Below are 18,961 nucleotides of genomic sequence, written 5' to 3'. Positions count from 1 at the left end.
CCTTGTGGCCCGGAAGATTTGAGAAAAGTCCCCCCATTGCTGGAGAGCAAGTTGTACCTTGTTGCGGGAGCCACGGACATCCTCTAAAAACTTCCGCAGCTCTCCTCGCAGCTCATGGGGGGGGTGGGGTTACGGTTTCCCGTTGTTCCCCGGCGGAGCCCTTGGTGCAGCCCTGTGGTCCACTAAAATGGATAAGCAGGGTGCAGACCCCCGACGGGGTGCCTGATGGGCTGGAGCTTCTAGGCCCGCCTCAAGCTCTGGGGCGATAGGGGGCAGTGGAGGGAAAATAGCAGCTCCTAATTGGTCGGGGCAGGAAAACATAAAGGCCGCTCCCTGGGGGTCATCAGTTGGGAAAGGGAAGGAGACAGCCCCGAGGTCAGCAATGATATTGCAGGAGGTAAATTGGATAGGGGTAGGGGCAGGGGCAGGGGCAGAGGCGAGGTTCTGGGTTTTGGGAGGCAGGCAGCTGGATGGTGGCGCCTCCCAATCAGTCTCAAGGGTTAAGGGGGTGGGGAGGGAGGTCTCAGTGACACTGGGCGCGCGCTCTGTGGTGGATTTAGCGGCCACAGGATCAGGAGATGGATTATCTTCTGTAGGGCCCCTGCCCGGGAAGGAAGTCGATTGCTCTGCACCAATAGGGGGTGCCCCTGGCGACTCATGCCCTGGCCGCGTGGCGCCGGCTGTCACCTGAGCAGGCTCGGTGGTCGTCAGCAAGGTGCCATCAGTGGCCGGGTCGATGGAGAAGTCCAGGGGCTCCTCGGAGGTGGGAGCAGAAACAGCAGTTGGGGGAGGGAGCATGGGGAAAAGAGGGGTGGAGATCAAGATTTGCTGGCAAAAGGTCATCCTCCTCCTGGGTGACCGGGGTCAGATCTAAGGCCTTGATCTCCTCGAACATGGAGGAGAGGACACTTTCCACCGCCCCGGGGTTCTCCCCGCCAGCACCCGCCACGACGGTTACCTCGGGGTTCACGGGGGCTTCAGGTAGCATCAGGACAGAAGGGGCTTCCTCAAGGGTCTCGGAGCGGAGGGTCTCCCGTGGAGGGGAGACACTACCCTCCGGTGCTGCCACGTCTTTCCCGGCTGACACAGGTGGATGGGACGCACTCGTGGGCAAAGCGGAAGGTTCGGCATTGGTGCCCCCCTTCCTGGTCTTCCGGGGGGCCTCCGCCTCGGGTGGATGAGGCGGCGCTCGAGCCTTCCGCTTGCCTCGCTTCCCCTGGACTAGGGCCCAGCCCTCCATGGCATCATCTGGGGGCTGGGTAGCAGGGGTCGTGTCAGGGGGTAAAGGCGATGGCTCAGGAACTTGAGGGGGGAACGGTGGGGCAACATAGGGAGGGAGGATTCTCCCTGGGGCAGGCTCTCTCCTATGCCTGCTGGTATCTCTGCCACACCCTCCTCCATAGGCTCCGCTAGATTGTCAGCAGCGAGGGCGGGGCTCTCTCGCTTGTCTGGACATTGTAGGGGAGGTGCCCCTTGGGCCTGAGCGGGAATAGCGGTGGTCCGAAGAGGAGAGGGGGCAGGTTCGGGTACCGGGTGGCCAGGGGTGTCGGCAATGACGGGGCCGATGTCCTGCCGGGTCTCGGGGATCCCAGGTGCCCCTCTTTGCCAGGCTAAGGGGCAGTCCCTCCGGACATGCCCCGACGCCCAGCAGAGGTAGCACCGGGCCTCCCCCATGGAAAAGTACACCCGGTAACAGGCCCCCTGGTGGGGGACTAGGAAGGACCCTTCGAGTGCCACTCCGTCACGCGCCGCTGACGACAGTAAAAGTTGCACTTGGCGGCGGAAGGAAAAAATGTGACGGAGGGTGGGGTCCTTGCAGCCCCATGGGAGAGGGCTGATAACAGAAACAGGTTTCCCCAGGGTGGAAAGGGCGGGTAGCAGGGCAGCATTGAGGAAAAGGAGGGACAGAGGTCAGGACCAGGCAGACGCCCAGGTTCTCCAGCGGCTCTAGGGGGACAAACATCCCCCCCGCACTGCCAGGCCCCTCTCCACCGCTTCCTGGGCGGCAGCCTCCGATGCTAAGAAGAAAACGACCTTCCCGTACATTTTGGAGGCCGCCACAATGGCCGAGGGCCCCACACCCTCGCCAACGCCCGCATGTAGGTCTCCACGTGGGCGAGGCGGGCACCAGGAGGTATCAGACACTGTGCTTCTTTGTCATGGTGGGAAAGGGGCTCTGGCTGCTATTGATGATGGCGGAGGTGGTGGGCAGGAGAGATGACGAGGCGGCAGGCGGGGGGCTGCTGCCGCCCGGGCATACATCCTGGGGGCTGAGGGAGGGACATCCGCAGGGCTGGTGAGGGGGCAGCGGGGCAGGACGCCGTGGTCGGTGGTGGGGCCGCAGCAGTGGGGGTGGCCCCTGCCATGGAGGGCCTGGTGGTTTTAGCGGGGCCAATCCCCTTCTTCTTGCCCTGGCCTTTCCCGCCGGCTGGGGGGATTTCCCTAGAGTCTGGAGAGGCGATGGGCATGGCAGCAGCGGAGGTCACCTCAGTGCCCTCCATTGCCAATGCCCCAGCGGGGGCGGTGGCAGGTGATTAACAGGAGTTGGGTCAGGTAGAAAGGGACAAGCTGTGGGGTGGACAATTCGGGGGGGGGCACATTAACCACCGTACGCTTGTCCAGAGAGTCCTATTTGGTTGGCTGGTGCTTTTGGCCCATGCGGTGGAGTCAGGGCGAGCAGCTGGGTCCAGAGGCAGATGTTGGACAGCCAGCAAAGATGGTGGAGTGGGGGGTAAAGATCATAGTGTGGGGGTTGGGAGCACACAGATGGATCGGGGGGCAGCTCCGTGCCACACCCCCTGTGTCCCTACAAATACAGTTAAGACATAGTCAAGGCCTCCCCTCACACGAGAACACAGTTAGAAAGTTACTCAGTCTTAGGCCCCCTCCACGGCGATTTGTAGATTCCCCGGGCGGTGTTCCTCCGGTGGACGGCTGTTTTTCTGTCTGTTTCGGGCTTTCTTTTTTGCATTTCAGAAATGCCGGAGCATGTGATAAGAGTCCTCTTGACCGGAGATGGGTCCGCAGACAAACAGCAAGGGGCTGGGTCTGGGGGCTGGGTCCGCAGACAAACAGCAAGCGGCTGGGTCTGGGGGCTGGGTCCGGGGGCTGGGTCCTTCCACTCCCCCTCTCTGGGGAAGCGGGCCTGCAGGCCCCCCCCCCTCTCGGTTGGGGGGGGGGGGAGTTTCAGCTGGAGCGGCAGCAGCGTCCGAGGGCGGGCAGGTGGGGTGCTAACAGCCGGCCGGCAGCCGGCGAGTACTCTAGCAACAGCAGAGAAAGAAAAAAAAACAACGAAAAGAAAGAGGGAAAGCATCTGGCCCGGTCGGGGGGGAAGCCGAAAGCAGGGGCAAAAAGCAAGGAAAACCCAGGCCAGAGGACAGCAGCAGAAGAGCAGGCTAAGTAGGTCCCTTTTTCCTGGGTAAGGTAACAGGGAATGTTCCAGAACAATCAGGAACCTTCTGGAGACAATTAAGACAGGCTGATTAGAACACCTGCAGCCAATCAAGAAGCTGCTAGAATCAATTAAGGCCGGCTAATCAGGGCACCTGAGTTTTAAAAAGGAACTCACTTCAGTTTGTGGTGTGCGTGTGAGGAGCGAGAACGTGGACTGTTGGAGGACTGAGGTGTACAAGCATTATCAGACACCAGGAGGAAGGTCCTATGGCGAGGATAAAGAAGGTGTTGGGAGGAGGCCATGGGGAAGTAGCCCAGGGAGTTGTAGCTGTCGCACAGCTGTTCCAGGAGACACTCTAGACAGCTGCATTCCACAGGGCCCTGGGCTGGAACCCGGAGTAGAGGACGGGCCCGGGTTCCCCCCAAATCCTCCCAACTCCTGGTCAGACACAGGAGGAGTCGACCTGGACTGTGGGTTCAGAAAAACGGCCAAGCTGAGGGCTGCCATGAAGCTCCAAGGCGAGCAAATCCGCCAATAAGTGCAAGACCCACCAAGGTAGAACAGGAACTTTGTCACAACTAGTATAACCACATCCATGCTAGGGTTGTTTTGGTATAAGCATTTTACTAATGAAAAAAGTGACCAGTATAGTTGTGGTGTTTACAAAATAAAATAAAAAAAGCCTGAGTAGACCAGGTCTAAGTGACTAGACCTGGAAAAGTCCTGAATAACCTTTCCTGCCACCCTACTGACCACTTTGGTGTAGTGCTCTTCATGCGTCTTTTGACTTCAGTGGTGCAGCATCAGACGCTAAATATGGCGTTAGAAACTGTCTTAAGAACGGCCATACTGGGTCAGACAAAAGGTTCAGCTATCCCAGTATCCTGTTTTCCGGCAGTGGCCAATGCCAGGGGTCCCAGAGGGAATGAACAGAACAGGTAATCATCAAGTGATCCATCCCGTCGCCCATTCCCAGCTTCTGGCAAACAGAGGCTAGGGACACCATCCCTGTTCATCCAATTTGCCCGGTATGGAAGTCAGGTTTACCAGCCTGTAATTGCCAGAATCAATCTCTGGAGCCCTTTTTAAAAATTGGCCCCACAAAAATCCTCCAGTCATTTGGTACAGAAGCTCATTTAAATGATAGGTTACAGACTACAGTTAGTAGTCCTGCAATTTCATATTTGAGTTCCTTCAGAACTCTTGGGTGAATACCATCCAGTCCTGTTGACTTATTACGGTTTAGTTTATCAGTTGAGAGGTGATTCTGCCTCTCCTCTTTAAACAGAAGGTGTTTTAGTAAATAAAAGAAATCAACTGTAGCCAGATGCAAACAGGGTTCCCACAGCCCTTGTTCCAGCTTTGTGTCCTCTGGGCCACCTCCAGAGTGGAACTCCATACTGCACGCAGACATCTAGCGGCTGTGTCATATCCTATATTAAACAATTTCAGCATTCTAACCTTGTGCAGCTGTCGTTAGAACGCTCGGCGCTCTCTTTCCTAGTAGCCATTCTCCTGACTTTTGAGGCATCTGCAACATAGATGATCATACCTGACTGCAGCTTTACGCCTGGGGCTTTCCTCTCATTTCCTAGTTTAGATGTTCTTCGGTTGTTGCCATCCCTTTGCTATATACAGGTTCACCCTTCCACAAAATATTGCCCATCAAGTAAAGCGCTTGAAACCACCCACCTAAACACTGCAATTCTGACTTGTGGGACATCCCTGCATAACAGGTAGCATAACTGTGGCAGCCCTGACTAGTCATCGGCTCAGCTATCTAAATATAGCTTTTAGGCCTGGCCGGAATGTTAAGGTCACATTCTGAGTGCAGTCCAGAGGGGTCGTATCATTGCCTGTCCTGTAACCCTCAAAAGGCTCTGCTCTTGTCTAGATGCTCCCAGGCAGCATACAAGCCTGGTCTGAGTGTCTGTGGGTTAGCTCTAATTCAGCATTTCTGATTCCAGCAGCCTGCTTGTTACCCCTGGACCCACTCTGGTTATGCCTGGCAAGATGATCCCAACACGCTGCCAGTCCTGAATTTCCCGTGTTGTCAGCCCTGAAGAGTCGCAGCCCTTCCGTAGAACATGCAGAGTGCCAATAACATTTGTTGTCTCTTTTAAAGAGACAAAAGCACATTACAGCTTATTGGGGCTGGGGCAAATGCTCCCTTCCCTTCAAGCACAGCTCAGAGTTGGTGTGTTGTGAAAATAAAACAAAATAACACAACATAGGTTGTGACACCAAGTAGAAGCAAGGAAGTTAGAAAGGGTTGCAAACAAATGTAAAAATACACATTCTAATGGCTAAGACCTAACTTAACAAGCTACAGTCTTTGTTCAAGGTTCTTCCCCATCTTCTAGTCGCAGAGACTTTGAGCCCCTTGGTCGAAGGAACTCCTTTCTTCACTTGCCAGAGCTCTGTTCCCTTGTGTCTGTCCAGTGATAGGTGCCAAGATGGCTTCTCCATACATCTTCCCAAACTTATTGTTTTGTCCCCCGTCTCAGGCTGACCTCATGGAGTTCTTCCCGTTCTGTGGACTTCCCATTCCCCTGCTGATCTGTATGTAAAAAGGGCCTCTATTGTTTGTGGTCACATCATGCTGAGTGGATACACTTTTATAATACAGTAATGTATACAATCAGTTGTTTGAATTACTTCTCATTTGAGGTTTAGATCCCCTGTCTTTATAGTCCAGATAAGGTTTCTCTTTCTTGCTGGGATGCAGATGTCAAGCTATCTTTGCCCCTGCTTGACAGCTTTGTTACCTTTTATGTAATTAGATCTTTGTTGTCTCTGCCTGACAAGCAAATACACATTCCTTTGTCTAGGACAGATTGGGTTTATGTACTGTTTGCCAAACACATTTTAAGAAATAATTCTAGCACATATTCATAATTCTTTGTACACACCCAGTACACGTATCATGCAAGAACGTTAACTATCAGTGAGTTATTAGTTTACTAATATCTTATGAGATACCATTTAAATATATTTCAGAGTAGCAGCCGTGTTAGTCTGTATCCACAAAAGGAAAAGAAATACTTGTGGCACCTTAGAGACTAAGGTGACAAAAGTACTCCTTTTCTTTTTTCATTTAGATATAGCTCATGACAAGTGTTAGGTGCAGTGAGTATGTCAGGCCTGAGAAGAGCTGCAGACACAAAGTAGTGAACCACAAATGCGCATCTGTGTCACAGTCATCCTTTTAGTTATGAATCTAATTAGCTCTTATGTAAACACACAATTCACAGGCAAGATGTGAACAAGGAAGTGCCATAATAACGGATATGGAGTTTCACTGTATTGTTTTCCACACTGCTGTGTGCTCTGCACGAGCTGCAAATTCAAGTCTAGCTTTCTATTTACAGCTAGAAGCTTATCCAACTTGCTTGAATAAACAAATCTCTGTGGATAGAAAGTCCACGCTTCAATAATAGACTACAGCACTATGAATATACTACTGACCCATTTCAGCAGGATGGTGACAGTTAAATGCTCAAGGCGATTAGAGAAGCTACAGAAAACGGAAAACCCAGTAATAAAGAGGGATTTCAACTATCCCCTTATTGACTGTTACATGTCACCGCAGGAGAGGAAGCAGAGAGAAAATTTCTGTGCAGCATTTAAATGACTGCTTCTTGGAGCAGCTAGTTATGGAACCCACTAGGGGAGAGGCAATTCCTGATTTTGTGGAGCACAGGATCTGTAGCGCCCCGCCAATATGTGGATAGCCGCTTTATAGCTGTGGATGCGGATAGCTGTAGACCATGTTGGCAGACTGCGGATGGATGCGGATCCAAATTTTAGATTAGAGCCCTGCAAATCTGCAGCCATCTGATTTATACCCACGGACCATGTTTACGGATCACATGTAGACAGAAATTTTGTATCCGCACAGGGCTCTAAGGATTTGGGCCAAGAGGTGAATATAGCTGAACCACTTGCTGATCGTGCCCATAATGCAATTCAATTTAACATCCTTGTAAGGGGGGAGGGAATACCAAAGAAACCAACCTCAGTAGCATTTAACTTTAAAAAGGAGAATTACACAAAAACAAGGAAGCTAATTAAGCATAAATTAAAAGGAACAGTGCCAAGTGTGAAACGCCTGCATGGACACACCATAATAGAGGCCCAAATTAAATATATCCTCCCTCCCACCCCTAAAAAAAACGAACAGTAAGAGGTCCAAAAATATGCCAGAATGGCTATACAGCAGAGTAAAACAGGTGGTTAGAGGCAAAAAGGCATCCTTTTCAAACTGGAAGTGAAGTCCTATTGAGGAAACTAGAAAGAAACAAACTCTGGCAAGTCAAGTATAAAAGTCAGGACAAAAAAGAATTTGAAGAGCAACGAGCAAGACATAAAAACAGCAAAACATTTATGAAAGTACATCAGAAGCAGGAAGACTGCCAAACAGTCAGGGGAGCTACTGGACAATCAAAGTGCTAAAGGAGCACTCAAAGGAGACAATGCTGTTGAACACCAACTAAATGAATTCTTTGGATCGGTCTTCACCGCAGAGGATGCAAGGGAGATTCCCACACTTGAGCCATTCTTTTTAGGTGACAAATCTGAGGAAGGGGCCCAGGGGTGCTGGAACAGTTTTCATAGTGGGGGTGCTGAGAGCTGTTGAATCAAACTGTAAACCCTGTATATGATGGAAACCACTTCAAGGGAGGGGGTGTGGTAGCACCCGTAGTTCCAGCTCCTATCAACTGTCCCAGATTGAGGTATCATTAAAGGTGGTTTTGGAACAAATGGATAAATTAAGCAGTAGTAAGTCACCAGGACCAGATGGGATTCACCCAAAAGTTCTGAAGGAACTCAAATATGAAACTGAAAAACAAGCAGCTATGGTATGAAACCTCTTGTTTAAATCAGTCTCTATACCAGATGCCTGGAGGACAGGTAATGTAACACTGATTTTAAAAAAAGGCTCTGGACGTGATCTTGGCACTTACTGAAGTTAGTCTTAACAGCCCGTATTAGGCACAGTGGTTGAAGCTATAGTGAAGAACAGAATTATCAGACAGCTAGATGAACATGGCTTTTGTAAGGGAAATCATGCCTCACCAATCTATTAGAATTCTTTAAGGGTGTCAACCAGATCACTCTTGTTGACATTGGGTACTAGAACTTTCAGAACACCTTTGACAAGATCCCACACCAAAATCTCTTAAGCAAAGTAAGCAGTCATAGGATAAGAAGGAAGGTCCTCTCATGGATCAGTAACGCGTTACAAAATAAGGGGATGGATCACTTGATAATTGTCCTGTTAATTTGCTCTGAAGTGTCTGGCATTGGTCAGTGCTGGAAGACAGGATATTGGACTACCTCAGGGGTTCTCAAACTTCATTGTACTGTGACCCCCTTCTGACAACAAAATTTACTACACAACCCTAGAGGGGAGACAGAAGCCTAGGCTCACCCAAGCCCCACCACCCTGGGTGGGGGGGCCAAATCCAGATCCCAAGGGCTTCAGTCTCAGGCAGGGAGCCTATAACCTGAAGACCTTGGGCTTTGGCCCTGGGTGTTGGGTTTCAGCTTCAGCACCAAGCCCCAGCAAGGCGAATGCCAGCCCTGGCAACCCCATTAAAAAAGGGTCGTGACCCATTTTGGGGTCCCAACCCACTGTTTGAGAACTGTTGGGCTACATGGACTATGAGTCTGACCCAGCATGGCCCTTTTTCTGTTCAAAAGCAAACCTGTTCAGTCCTTTTCGGGTACTGTCCGGTTGGTAGTCCTTAAAATTATGGATTAGCTGTACTTAAATACGTAATTCTGAGTGATGACAAGAAAAGCTCAAGTGTATGATTCAAAGGAATGAAACAAATGAGAAAAGTTGACACATACACAAAGCAACACCATCTAAGAACTACCCCATAGTTTTTATTCAACATTTACAACACTATCTTGTTACTCTCCCTTCTTACAAACTCGTTTTTATGAAATGAGTCTCAAAAGTGACTCCTGTATTTTAGGACTAATTATTAATCAATAAACTTATTTAGTCGACTTAACGTATTAACAGAAAGCAAGATACCTTTCTAGTCCGTGAGGGATATGGTTGCCGTTTTTACTTATTTATTTTAGAACTAGCATCAGCTTTCAGTTCTTAAATCATCAGTTCTTAAATTTCAAAACCACAGACTAAGGTTTCTGAAAAATATTCAGGCATCACTATACATCTCTCCCCCCCACCCCAGGTTCTGATCCTGCAATTAGCTCTGCATGGGTGAGCCCCCTTCGTTTATGGAACACCCCAGTGAAATCAGTGGGGCAGTGTTGGCACAAGAGTTTTTGCTTGGGACTCATTGCTCAATTGGGGGCTAAGATACAAAGCCTCAGTTTCATTCTCACTTTGCTCTATGTGAGAGACGCAGCTTTGTACGAAGGCAGAGAAGTCTGTAGGAGAGCTCCCTCTTGTTAGAGCAACCTCTTGTTTTATATGGTTCTTAGGGGTAGTCTTCAGCTATGCAAATTATATTTCTGCTCCTCTTTTGTGGAGCATGTCTGCTAAAGCAACCAACTTGTCTTAACATCCTGAGTGATTGCTTAATGAAGGTTTAATTAGAATTCTTAGCACTTGTAGTTTTTCTGCCTTCAAAGGGACACTGTCAACATAAAAATCATACGTTGTAAACAGATGAGAGATTAACAAGAGCTGAAATGTTTAAAATTAAGTCTACTTGTCACTACCTATGCTTTTATTGTTTGCATTTCACTCAGCTCTGACAATGCAAGTTTTGCTTTGGTTCAGAGTCAATTTCACTTTCATGTTCTCAGTTCAGCAAGGGTTAGGTTTCAAACACTGCAAGAGTGTGATAGCTTGCTTACATAAACTTTTAACTGGATTTTTTTCTTTAATTGTCAGAACATTTCTATTGATTTCAGGTTTTATAAAAGCTTGCTGCAAAATGTAAATATCAGCCCAATTTAAGTTGTCCCATTAAATCCTCTTTGTACCCCTGTGAAGTAGGCAAGTATTAGACCCAATTTGCAAATGGACACTGAGGCAGAGATATTAAGTGATTTGCCCAAGGTCAAAGAGGGTCAGTATTGGAGACTATATTAAAACTCAGGACTTCCTGCTTCACTTCTGTGCTCAGATCATACCCCTCTAACTTGTCTCAATTGAATTATTGTTTTTTTTCCTTCTCTGTGTATTCTTCAAGGCGCAGGAGCCATTTGTTCCAATACTGAGAGCACAGATCTGAGTCCATGAAATGTGGATGTGCAGGGGAACCATCTTTATAAGAAACCACAATAAGTCCACAATTAACCTGCAATGAAAAGCATAACATCAGTTGTTCAATATCAACAGGCAGGTTCAGTAGACTATTCCCAAGATTAAACTGCACTTTCACCACGTAGATCAATGTAAAGCTAAAATAAAAACCACTAACTTTAATAAGCAATGTTATTCACAATAAAGCACTAGGAGCCCAGTTTTCCAAGGTATGGAAGTGTCCAATGACTTGGAGTTGTATGTGCTCAGCAATCCTACATATCAGGCTTTAAGGGTCTAATCCTGTGTTCTGGACACTGACAAAATTCCCATGGACTTTGAGTAGATTTTTGCTTGTGCCAGTATAGATTCAGGCCCATGCCATTCAGCAAATCAGGCTGTAAGGAAATGGTTCCTTCTGCATGTTCCACTAACTATCAGACTTGTCAAATAAAACAACATAAAAAGTTAACAGTGAAGAATAAAGTGATATCATTGGCCTAACAGAGCCATTTAAAAAAAAAAAAAAGAGAGGGAACAGAACCATGTAGCTACTTCCTATATTTCTCAGAGAAATGATCCTGCCATAGCATTATACAAGTCCTCAGCTTAACTGATCTGTTTCTTTCCTTTCCTAAAAAGTCCTTGACAGGGCCTTGGGTATCCTGTCATTTTCTCCTGCTTTAATCTTCCCTCTCCAAATCAGGAACTGCCATCCTTCAGCCCAAGCTGACCCTCTTTGGAGTCTATAAACACACGTCCCTTCCTCAGCTGTTGAGTAATGGGCACCACTTCCCTTCACCGCCAAGGAATGGAGTAATGTTCCCGGATGGTTTAAGGAGGGCATTTAACCACATCCATTCAATTGCCAGTGGAGTAAGGCACTCTTCTAGGAGGCAATGAGGGGTGCTTGTTGCTAGCTCATTTCCTTGTCTGCCTGCTCTCAAGTTTGATTCCTCTCCTCCCCTTTCACGTGCCATGCTCACGCAAAGCAGCATGGAGCTGGATGGTTCTTCTCCCCCACTGTGTGTTGCCACGTGCTATGTTCTCACTGTAAACTGGCTTGCTGCGTTAGGGTTTGACTTTCCGTAGGGCTGTGCACCTGTAGTTCCCACTGAGTTCAGTTGGAGATTTGGGAGCTCAGCACTTCTCAATAGTTGTGCCATTTGCTAAGGGCCTGATGAGTGAAAAGTTCCTTGAGTACACTGACAACATACTGCTGACCAAGGGAGGCAGCAGGAGCAGCAATGATGATGGAATTAACTTAGGCTGGGACAGGTGCAAGTGTGTAAATGCTAGCTGCAGTTCTATATTGGATGGGGGTGACTAGAGGACGTGAGTGGGGAAAATGAAGTTGATGTGAGCACTGCTGCTTGTCTCAGCAGGTAGTAGGCCTACTGACCTGGAAGTCATAATTAGCATCATGGTTTATGGCTCCGGTATATGCTGCAACCTGTAGTGGGTTGTCAAATGTGTTCCGGAGATACGGCTTTGATTTCTCTGAAGTCTTCCAGTCAATCACACATAACTGGCCTCTGTAAAACCAAGCAAAAGAGGAGTATTTTAGTTAAACTATGTGCTAATGAAAAAAACGTGATGTCAGACTCGTAAGTCAAACACTTTACTCTATTTCTCCTGTTTCCTGCTGATGAGGTGTCATTTGTTATTATCACGTTGCTGGTGCCAGCCTGAGTTATGAACTCCTTCTGCACAGGCTGGATTAGATCCAGGGACTAAGTAGTACAAATACCAATGGCAGTTCTAAATGACACCACTTTGGTTCACTTAGCCCTTTCGTGCTAACGTGCCACTCCATTGCTGTGCAGAGATGGCTTGCTAAAAGAATAGCAGCACTGCTGTTAGCAGGGCAATCTGTGTGATCTCCCCTGTTCCTCTCCTCCAATCCCTATTTCTCATCCTGAACCTGCCTGACCTCCCATGTTCCATCCCTGGTGCTGCTGCTTTGATGCTTCTTCAGCTTTGCAGTCTCTCTGGCTTCCTCCCCCAGACCACTCAACCTCCCAGCTCATATGCGACGTGTCCTACCATCTTAGCCACATAACATCAAATAGGTCAGATCTGGCCCACAAGCCAGCTGTTTGGTCACCAAAGTCATATAAAACACAGTGCGATATAACAGGAGAACCAGCATCTCACCGATACTCAGCCACACAATCTACAAGCCCTGAATAGTGAAGAGTCTCATGATGAACTGCACTTTCAAGAGCTTTTACTCCACTGATGTCTCTCAGGACATGCTGCACACTGGCTAAGTAGCCAGAGACCGTGGTATCTTTTTCCTGCTCCTTCAACGGGACCTCTTCAGATAAAAAGACAGATTCCAAAGCTGCATGGAATAGTTTTCCTTGAAAGAAGATGTCTATGAAAGATGACAGAAAAAAGACCTTTAAAACCCCTTTCTTAATAAGCAATGCTCATATATGGGATAAATATGTATTTTTAAAACTACTATATAGTTGAGACTCTAAAATCAGCCCCATTTTGGTGCTGAAACAGCTTCAAGGGTATAGGAAGGGAACAAATAATGGAATTATTTAAGGTATTAATCTAAATTAGCCTGTGTTCATGAATTGTCCTGGAGCAATTGACGATGTAGTCAGATTTATTCTTTAGTCAAACATATTTGCCATACAATTTCTATGAATCAGTGTTGGCCTGTAGAATGCTTTTGAGCAGTTCATCGTATTTGATATCAAAGCTGTGATGGTTAGTTTTAACTGGATGCATCTGCTACCTGACAGAACACAACTCTTAGGATAAGGTTTGAGTTAGGAATGATAGCTGCTTAAAATGTGCTGTTTCTGTAGAACATTCTTGCTAATATGTTTGTTCATGAAAATATTCAAGAACACAGACGCAGTGTGAATACAGCAAATTCAGCTTTTCAGTTGAGCAAAAATTTATGTAAGAAGTTTCAAAGTATTAACCAAGCTCTAGGTATAACAAGAGCTAGCCAGCACCCCCAAGATTGGGCATTTCAGCAGGACTAGGGTGCCTTAGCCCCACTGACCATGGGGAAAATCAGTTAACAGTCTTTATGAATTAAAGACCTGATATGCACTAGGACTTCACAGAAAAACTTGGAATTCACATATAAAGTTAAGGACTTCAGTATATCAAGCAAGCTGTGTGGCTGCCCAAATGTTGGTTGGTTTGGAGCACACAGCAGGACCAAAGACTCTTAGAGCCTCAGACCTGTTGAGACAGACAGTGGTCTAAAATCAGATAACTGGCCAGCAGGCTTTGAAGTTTGCACTCCATGTCTGGGTCCCTGAATGCAAATATCAAAGTCTCCAGAACGGTCATGTCCAGTTATTCAAAAATTCTGGGTGTCCTATGATCCTCAGACAATCAGTTATATAGTGCAGTGAGCCACTTTATTCCCAAACATTAAAAAAAATATATATATCATTCTATCTGTAGAAGTGCTACTCAAACTCCATAAATCAGGTGGGAAGTATCAACCTGTTGCAGATTCTAGCAAGTACTACCAAAATAATGGGAGTTGGAGCAAGGAACTCCTAAATTCGAATCCCATTTTACCACTAAGTACTATTAGGTTATTGGTCCAACCCCTGTGGTTCTTGTAGTCAATGGGAGTGTCCCTAAATAAGCAATCAGGGAAGGCCTCAAAATGTGGTCCACTAATACCAGGCATTCTTGTGAAGTGCTTTGGGATTCTGAAATGGACGCTGCTATATGGATATGCAAAGTGTGTGTCTTCTAGGGCCAGATCCGGCAGCTATGTTATTGAGCACGGCCCATTATTTTCAGAAGCACTTTGGTTAGACTTACTTTTAGTATATTCTGCAAAACCATCCTTTCCAAGTTCCAGAATCATCCGCTGCTTCCACCTCTTCAGGTAGAATGCCTGGTCCAAAGGCATGGTTTGCTGAAGAACACTCGTCACACTGGGCACCTTGTGCCTTTGTAAACTGATTTTCAGCAGGTGCTTTCCGTCACTGTTTGAAGGCAAAGCTCTCTTATTGGAGTTTATCAGAGGGACCCAGTTTTTTGGAATTTTTGCTTCAACATCCTTAACTGGAGGCTTAAATTTACTCACTGGTCCATATATCAGATTATCTTCTTCAAACAATGTTTCCGGTGTCTGAGGGCTGGCTTTGGAAGATGTGACAGAACGGACCAAGTTCATGTATCTTTCTTGGTCAACTTGTTCATAACCATTCTCTTTTTTCTTCTTGCTACAAAGGTAGGAGGAGATACACAGGCACACACACGGGACTTGATTTTTGCAAAAATGTTCTGTGAACAGCATTTTTAGTCTCCCAGATTTTCTGGTTAATAGCTTGAGGGATTTCATTCCCTGAAGCAGCATTTATAGATGGTTAAACAGAGTTTTCTTTCTTCCGTTAGGAGCATTCATAACCTTCCATAATTTCCCACTGTAGAAAAAGAATTTCCATGATTTGAAGAGTTACTGCAACTCTTTAATTTGTAAAGGGAGATGATAGCTTGAGGATACTAAAGCTGCACAGTATTCATTAGTGCCTTTCATACCAACTGAACTTCAACCACTTTGAGTTAAACAATACAGTAACAGTGAGAAATAATAGCAAATGGAAAGATAAAATAAGAGGTATAGACAAGAGGAAAAATTATTTTCTGATTTGAAATGAGGTGGAGAGAAGGCTGTTGCAAGTGGGAGAAGCTGCAGTGCAGAAGGCTCTGCCTCTTACAGTAGCAAAACTGTAGGAGGGTACAGAGAAGATGGTACTACATGCAGGGAGAAAGAAACAAGCTACATGGGCTAGACAGAAGCAAGTCCCTGGAGCAGAATTAACTGACTAGAGAGGGAAGATGAGCTCTTTGGGAATGGTGGGGATCTGTTTGTTCTTGGTACGTGTGAGAAAGCAGCCAGCAGTTTTATGTACAGCCTAGAATCTGGAGAGCTGAGACTTGGAGAAGCCTGAGAGAAGGGAAATAAAAAATATTCGCAATCTTCAAATACCAGTTTAAGCTGTTTTGGAAAATATATATTTTAAATTAAAAATTTAGATCTTTTTTCTAACTGAGAATAAAACAAGTCCTATTTTTAAGCTAAGACATTTTAGGATATTTCTTTAATAGAAGCTGCAGACCAAGATAGTCTATCTTATAGTCTGGCTCTGAAAAGTATGTTGTAGTTGCAATTTTTGGTTCTGACCCTGAGTAGTTGCACTGAAATAACTGTTTCCTAGTATGCTTAAAATTAAACATAGGCACAAGTCTTTGCACTATTAGGGCTTAAGTTTCCTCTACTGAGAGCTATCCACTTAGCAATCAAAGTTACTTCATTCCATGTTTTGCATAAAACATGCAGGCAATATGTATTACAAGCTAACACGACTGCTTTGTTCTTGAAACACTTCAGTATTTTTCATTTCATTCACTGCATTTCTCAAACACTCCACACGCTGTTCAAACAGTAGGAGTACTAGGAAAAAAAATACAAAGGTCTTGATCTTATAAATTAGTCTAGACAGGGACATCCCTGTGCTCATACGGAGTCCCGATGAAGTCAATGGGGCTCACAGAACAACTTGCAAGATCTGTGCCCAAAAGCGCTTACAGCTTAGTAGATGGAGCAATCCTAGTGACAAAGGACTTTATGCAGTCCCAGTTAAGGTGCTTCCCTTACTAGCAATTCATCAAGGGAATTGCTAGTAATTTTAGGATTACGTCGTGGACTATAAAAGAGAAAGAGAGGAAAAAAAAAACAAAAACAAGAAAAATCACAATACAAGCTGTTCCATCCCAGAATTGTTTGGACTGGTTTGTATAATATAAGTTAACCATAAGGAATGTAGTGGAAATGAAAAAGAAACCATAACTTCCTGGTCAATATAGCTATTATCATTTTTTCTGGTTTAGAATAAAAACAAAGTACTTTTAAAAAGGAAACCTTTCCTACCAAGACATTTTGAATACCAAAGTATACAATTTCCCAATTTATTACATTTGTATAGCAGAGATGACAGTATCCAAGCTTAAAGGGATAAGTCAAAATCTTGATCTACTTAAAAAAAAAATTAGGATTGTGTTGTGTCCTGTTATGTTTGCCATGTCCTCTTATATCTGATAGCTCTTTTCCAGTGTGCAACAATGGGAAATTGACATGAATCTTGCTCTGAGCATCCTGACATTCAGACTCTTGTCAAGTTTAGTTTCCTGCCTGCACACAAGAATAGAGCAGTCAGGTGTAGTAGGGAAGGGCAATCCAATCCATTCCAATCATTTTCTTACTAAGACAAGGTGTGCAACTATTGCCAAAATTAGATCATGAGTAGTAACCATGTAGATTGATTTTATGTAATGGGCTAAATTCTGTCCAGTTCAATCTCATTGAAATTAATTGCACAAGCTTTGAGTAAAACCTGAACAATATCAATTTTTGTATTACTTCTTATTTTTATTTGGTGGCAGGATGTTTTTCTCCAGTTTTGCTCTTCCTACAGTAGGGGCTGGATCCCTTCTTTTTAGTAATACATTTATTCTTTCTGGTAGTGTAAAGAAGTACTGTAGTTTGCATTAAATACACATCTGTTTCAGTTCTTCTCAGTCACAATTATAAAATCAGTCCACCTTGGGTTTCTTGTGAGCCTTATATTTCATGTTTGCTATCACTGAACAGAAGCTTAACTGAATAGAGAATTAATTAAAACAATCTGTTCTTGCCAATAGGTACTATTTTTTAATCCTGTGACCACTCTTCATTTTTAATAGAATTATTTCCAGTCTCTGATTTAGGTCAGTTACCGGTCATAATTTGCTACTTGCTAGACAAAGAATAAGAAGTGATGTTTGTAAATTATGAAAGAGATATAAATTCTAAAGACTGTCAAAATATACTATCTTGTGTATGAAATGATGTGAAGTGGTGAGCATAGCAAATTGATATCTAAAGGTCAGCCGTTGTTACCAGAAGCAAGTTATTTCAGGGAAGCATTGTTTCATTACAAAAATCTGGGTAGGGTGATAATCCATTCTCCCTTGCTCACACTACCAATTTTAGGGATTGGAGGAAATTTATAACCTACCTGCTAGCATGCACGTGCCCATTGACCTCTCATGCCGACATACAGAAGAAAGTCTTATGACGAATACAAACTAAAGGACATTTTTGAGTTTTTATGAAGGAGAATACTAAGCTCTATGCCCTGAATCACATGATGTTTGTATGTAAAGAACCCATGATCACTTACAAAGGAAAATTAAACTCTGCCTACACTCGCTGTACAGAGAGACAATTAAAAAAAAAATCTAGTCCTACTCCTTCAAATTCAGTGATAAATCCTGGTCACGTGCCTTAGAGTTGCACGTATGCCAAGAAGACTGCTGCCTACTGGGTGGCAAATAAAAGCCACTAATGCCACCTCAGTGGTAACTGCAATGAGCATTACTTAACTTATTTATAACAATAGTATCTAGTTCTGATATTGTACTTTTCATCCATAGCGCTCAAAGCCCTTTATAAAGAATGTCAGTAACATTACCCCCGTTTCACAAATGGGGAAAACTGAGGCACAAAAGGCAAAATTATTTGCCCAAGATCCCTGAGCAGTCGAGTGCTCTAACCACTAGGCAACACGTGTTGCCAGTTTTCACTGCATTGAGGTGAGAGTCCCCCTTCCTGGATGTTGACTTTAACAGAGAAAGTTAAAAGGTCTCTCTGGGGATGTGTGTTGCAGTGAGGCAGCCTAGCCTGGTGACTACAACGGCAAACTGGGAGGCGGGAGATCTCGGTTCTGTTCCCAGCCCAGTCACTGGGCTGCGGGGTGCCCATGGCCAAGTCACTGTCCTGGCTCCGTGCCTCAGTTTCCCCATCTATAAAGTGTGGGATGACGGCGCTGTCCTCCTTTGCCAAGCGCTGGGAGGTCCGGGGTGAAGAGGGCTGGATGCTGTTAGTACAGTGCCTCCTTCCCTGAGGAGAACTCTGTCTCCACGCGGCTGGGGCAGCTCCCCCAGCCGGCGGCAGCGGGAGGCTGTTGCCCCACCGGGGGCCCGGCCAGAGGGGGACACGGCTCAGCCCAGCCGAACCCGTCTCTCTCGCCAGACTCGGGGCCCTTGCCCCGCTCCCCAGCCGAACGCTCTCCCTCCAACCGTTAACACCGTTACCTCCGCTCACTCAGCGCCCGGCCCGCCGCTACCTTCCCGCCAGAACAGCGCGCCGCCTCTCGGGATTTGTTGTTCTCTCCCTCCTTCCCTCAGCCTATCGGCTGTACAGAGCTTTGATCCGAAGAACTACAACACCCACAATGCATTTCGCCTCCCTCCTCGGCGCGGAGCTCGGCGGTTGAGATTTACGTCAGCGG

The 18,961-nt window shown here is 46.1% G+C and overlaps 1 protein-coding gene across 4 annotated transcripts; it reads right to left on the bottom strand.

Moving 5' to 3' along the window:
• Positions 1-7,827: 7,827 nt before the first annotated feature.
• Positions 7,828-18,872, bottom strand: MGME1 (mitochondrial genome maintenance exonuclease 1). 4 transcript variants are annotated; one of them, XM_073339729.1, is made up of 5 exons: positions 17,687-18,872; positions 14,445-15,576; positions 12,786-13,008; positions 12,031-12,163; positions 7,828-10,683 (listed from the first exon to the last, which is right to left on the bottom strand). In XM_073339729.1, the coding sequence occupies exons 2-5, from the start codon at positions 14,983-14,985 to the stop codon at positions 10,540-10,542; spliced, it is 1,041 nt and encodes a 346-aa protein (XP_073195830.1). In that variant the 5' UTR covers positions 14,986-15,576; positions 17,687-18,872; the 3' UTR covers positions 7,828-10,539. The 4 variants fall into 4 exon arrangements, with proteins under 4 accessions (XP_073195830.1, XP_073195832.1, XP_073195831.1 ...); XM_073339731.1 differs by having other exon boundaries at positions 14,445-15,052; XM_073339730.1 differs by having other exon boundaries at positions 18,765-18,872.
• Between the last annotated feature and the right edge of the window lie 89 nt (positions 18,873-18,961).

The sequence above is a fragment of the Lepidochelys kempii genome, chromosome 3 (genome assembly GCF_965140265.1).
Source record: "Lepidochelys kempii isolate rLepKem1 chromosome 3, rLepKem1.hap2, whole genome shotgun sequence".
In the NCBI taxonomy this organism is placed as follows: Eukaryota; Metazoa; Chordata; order Testudines; family Cheloniidae; genus Lepidochelys; species Lepidochelys kempii.
This window is presented reverse-complemented; position numbering and strand designations above follow the sequence as displayed.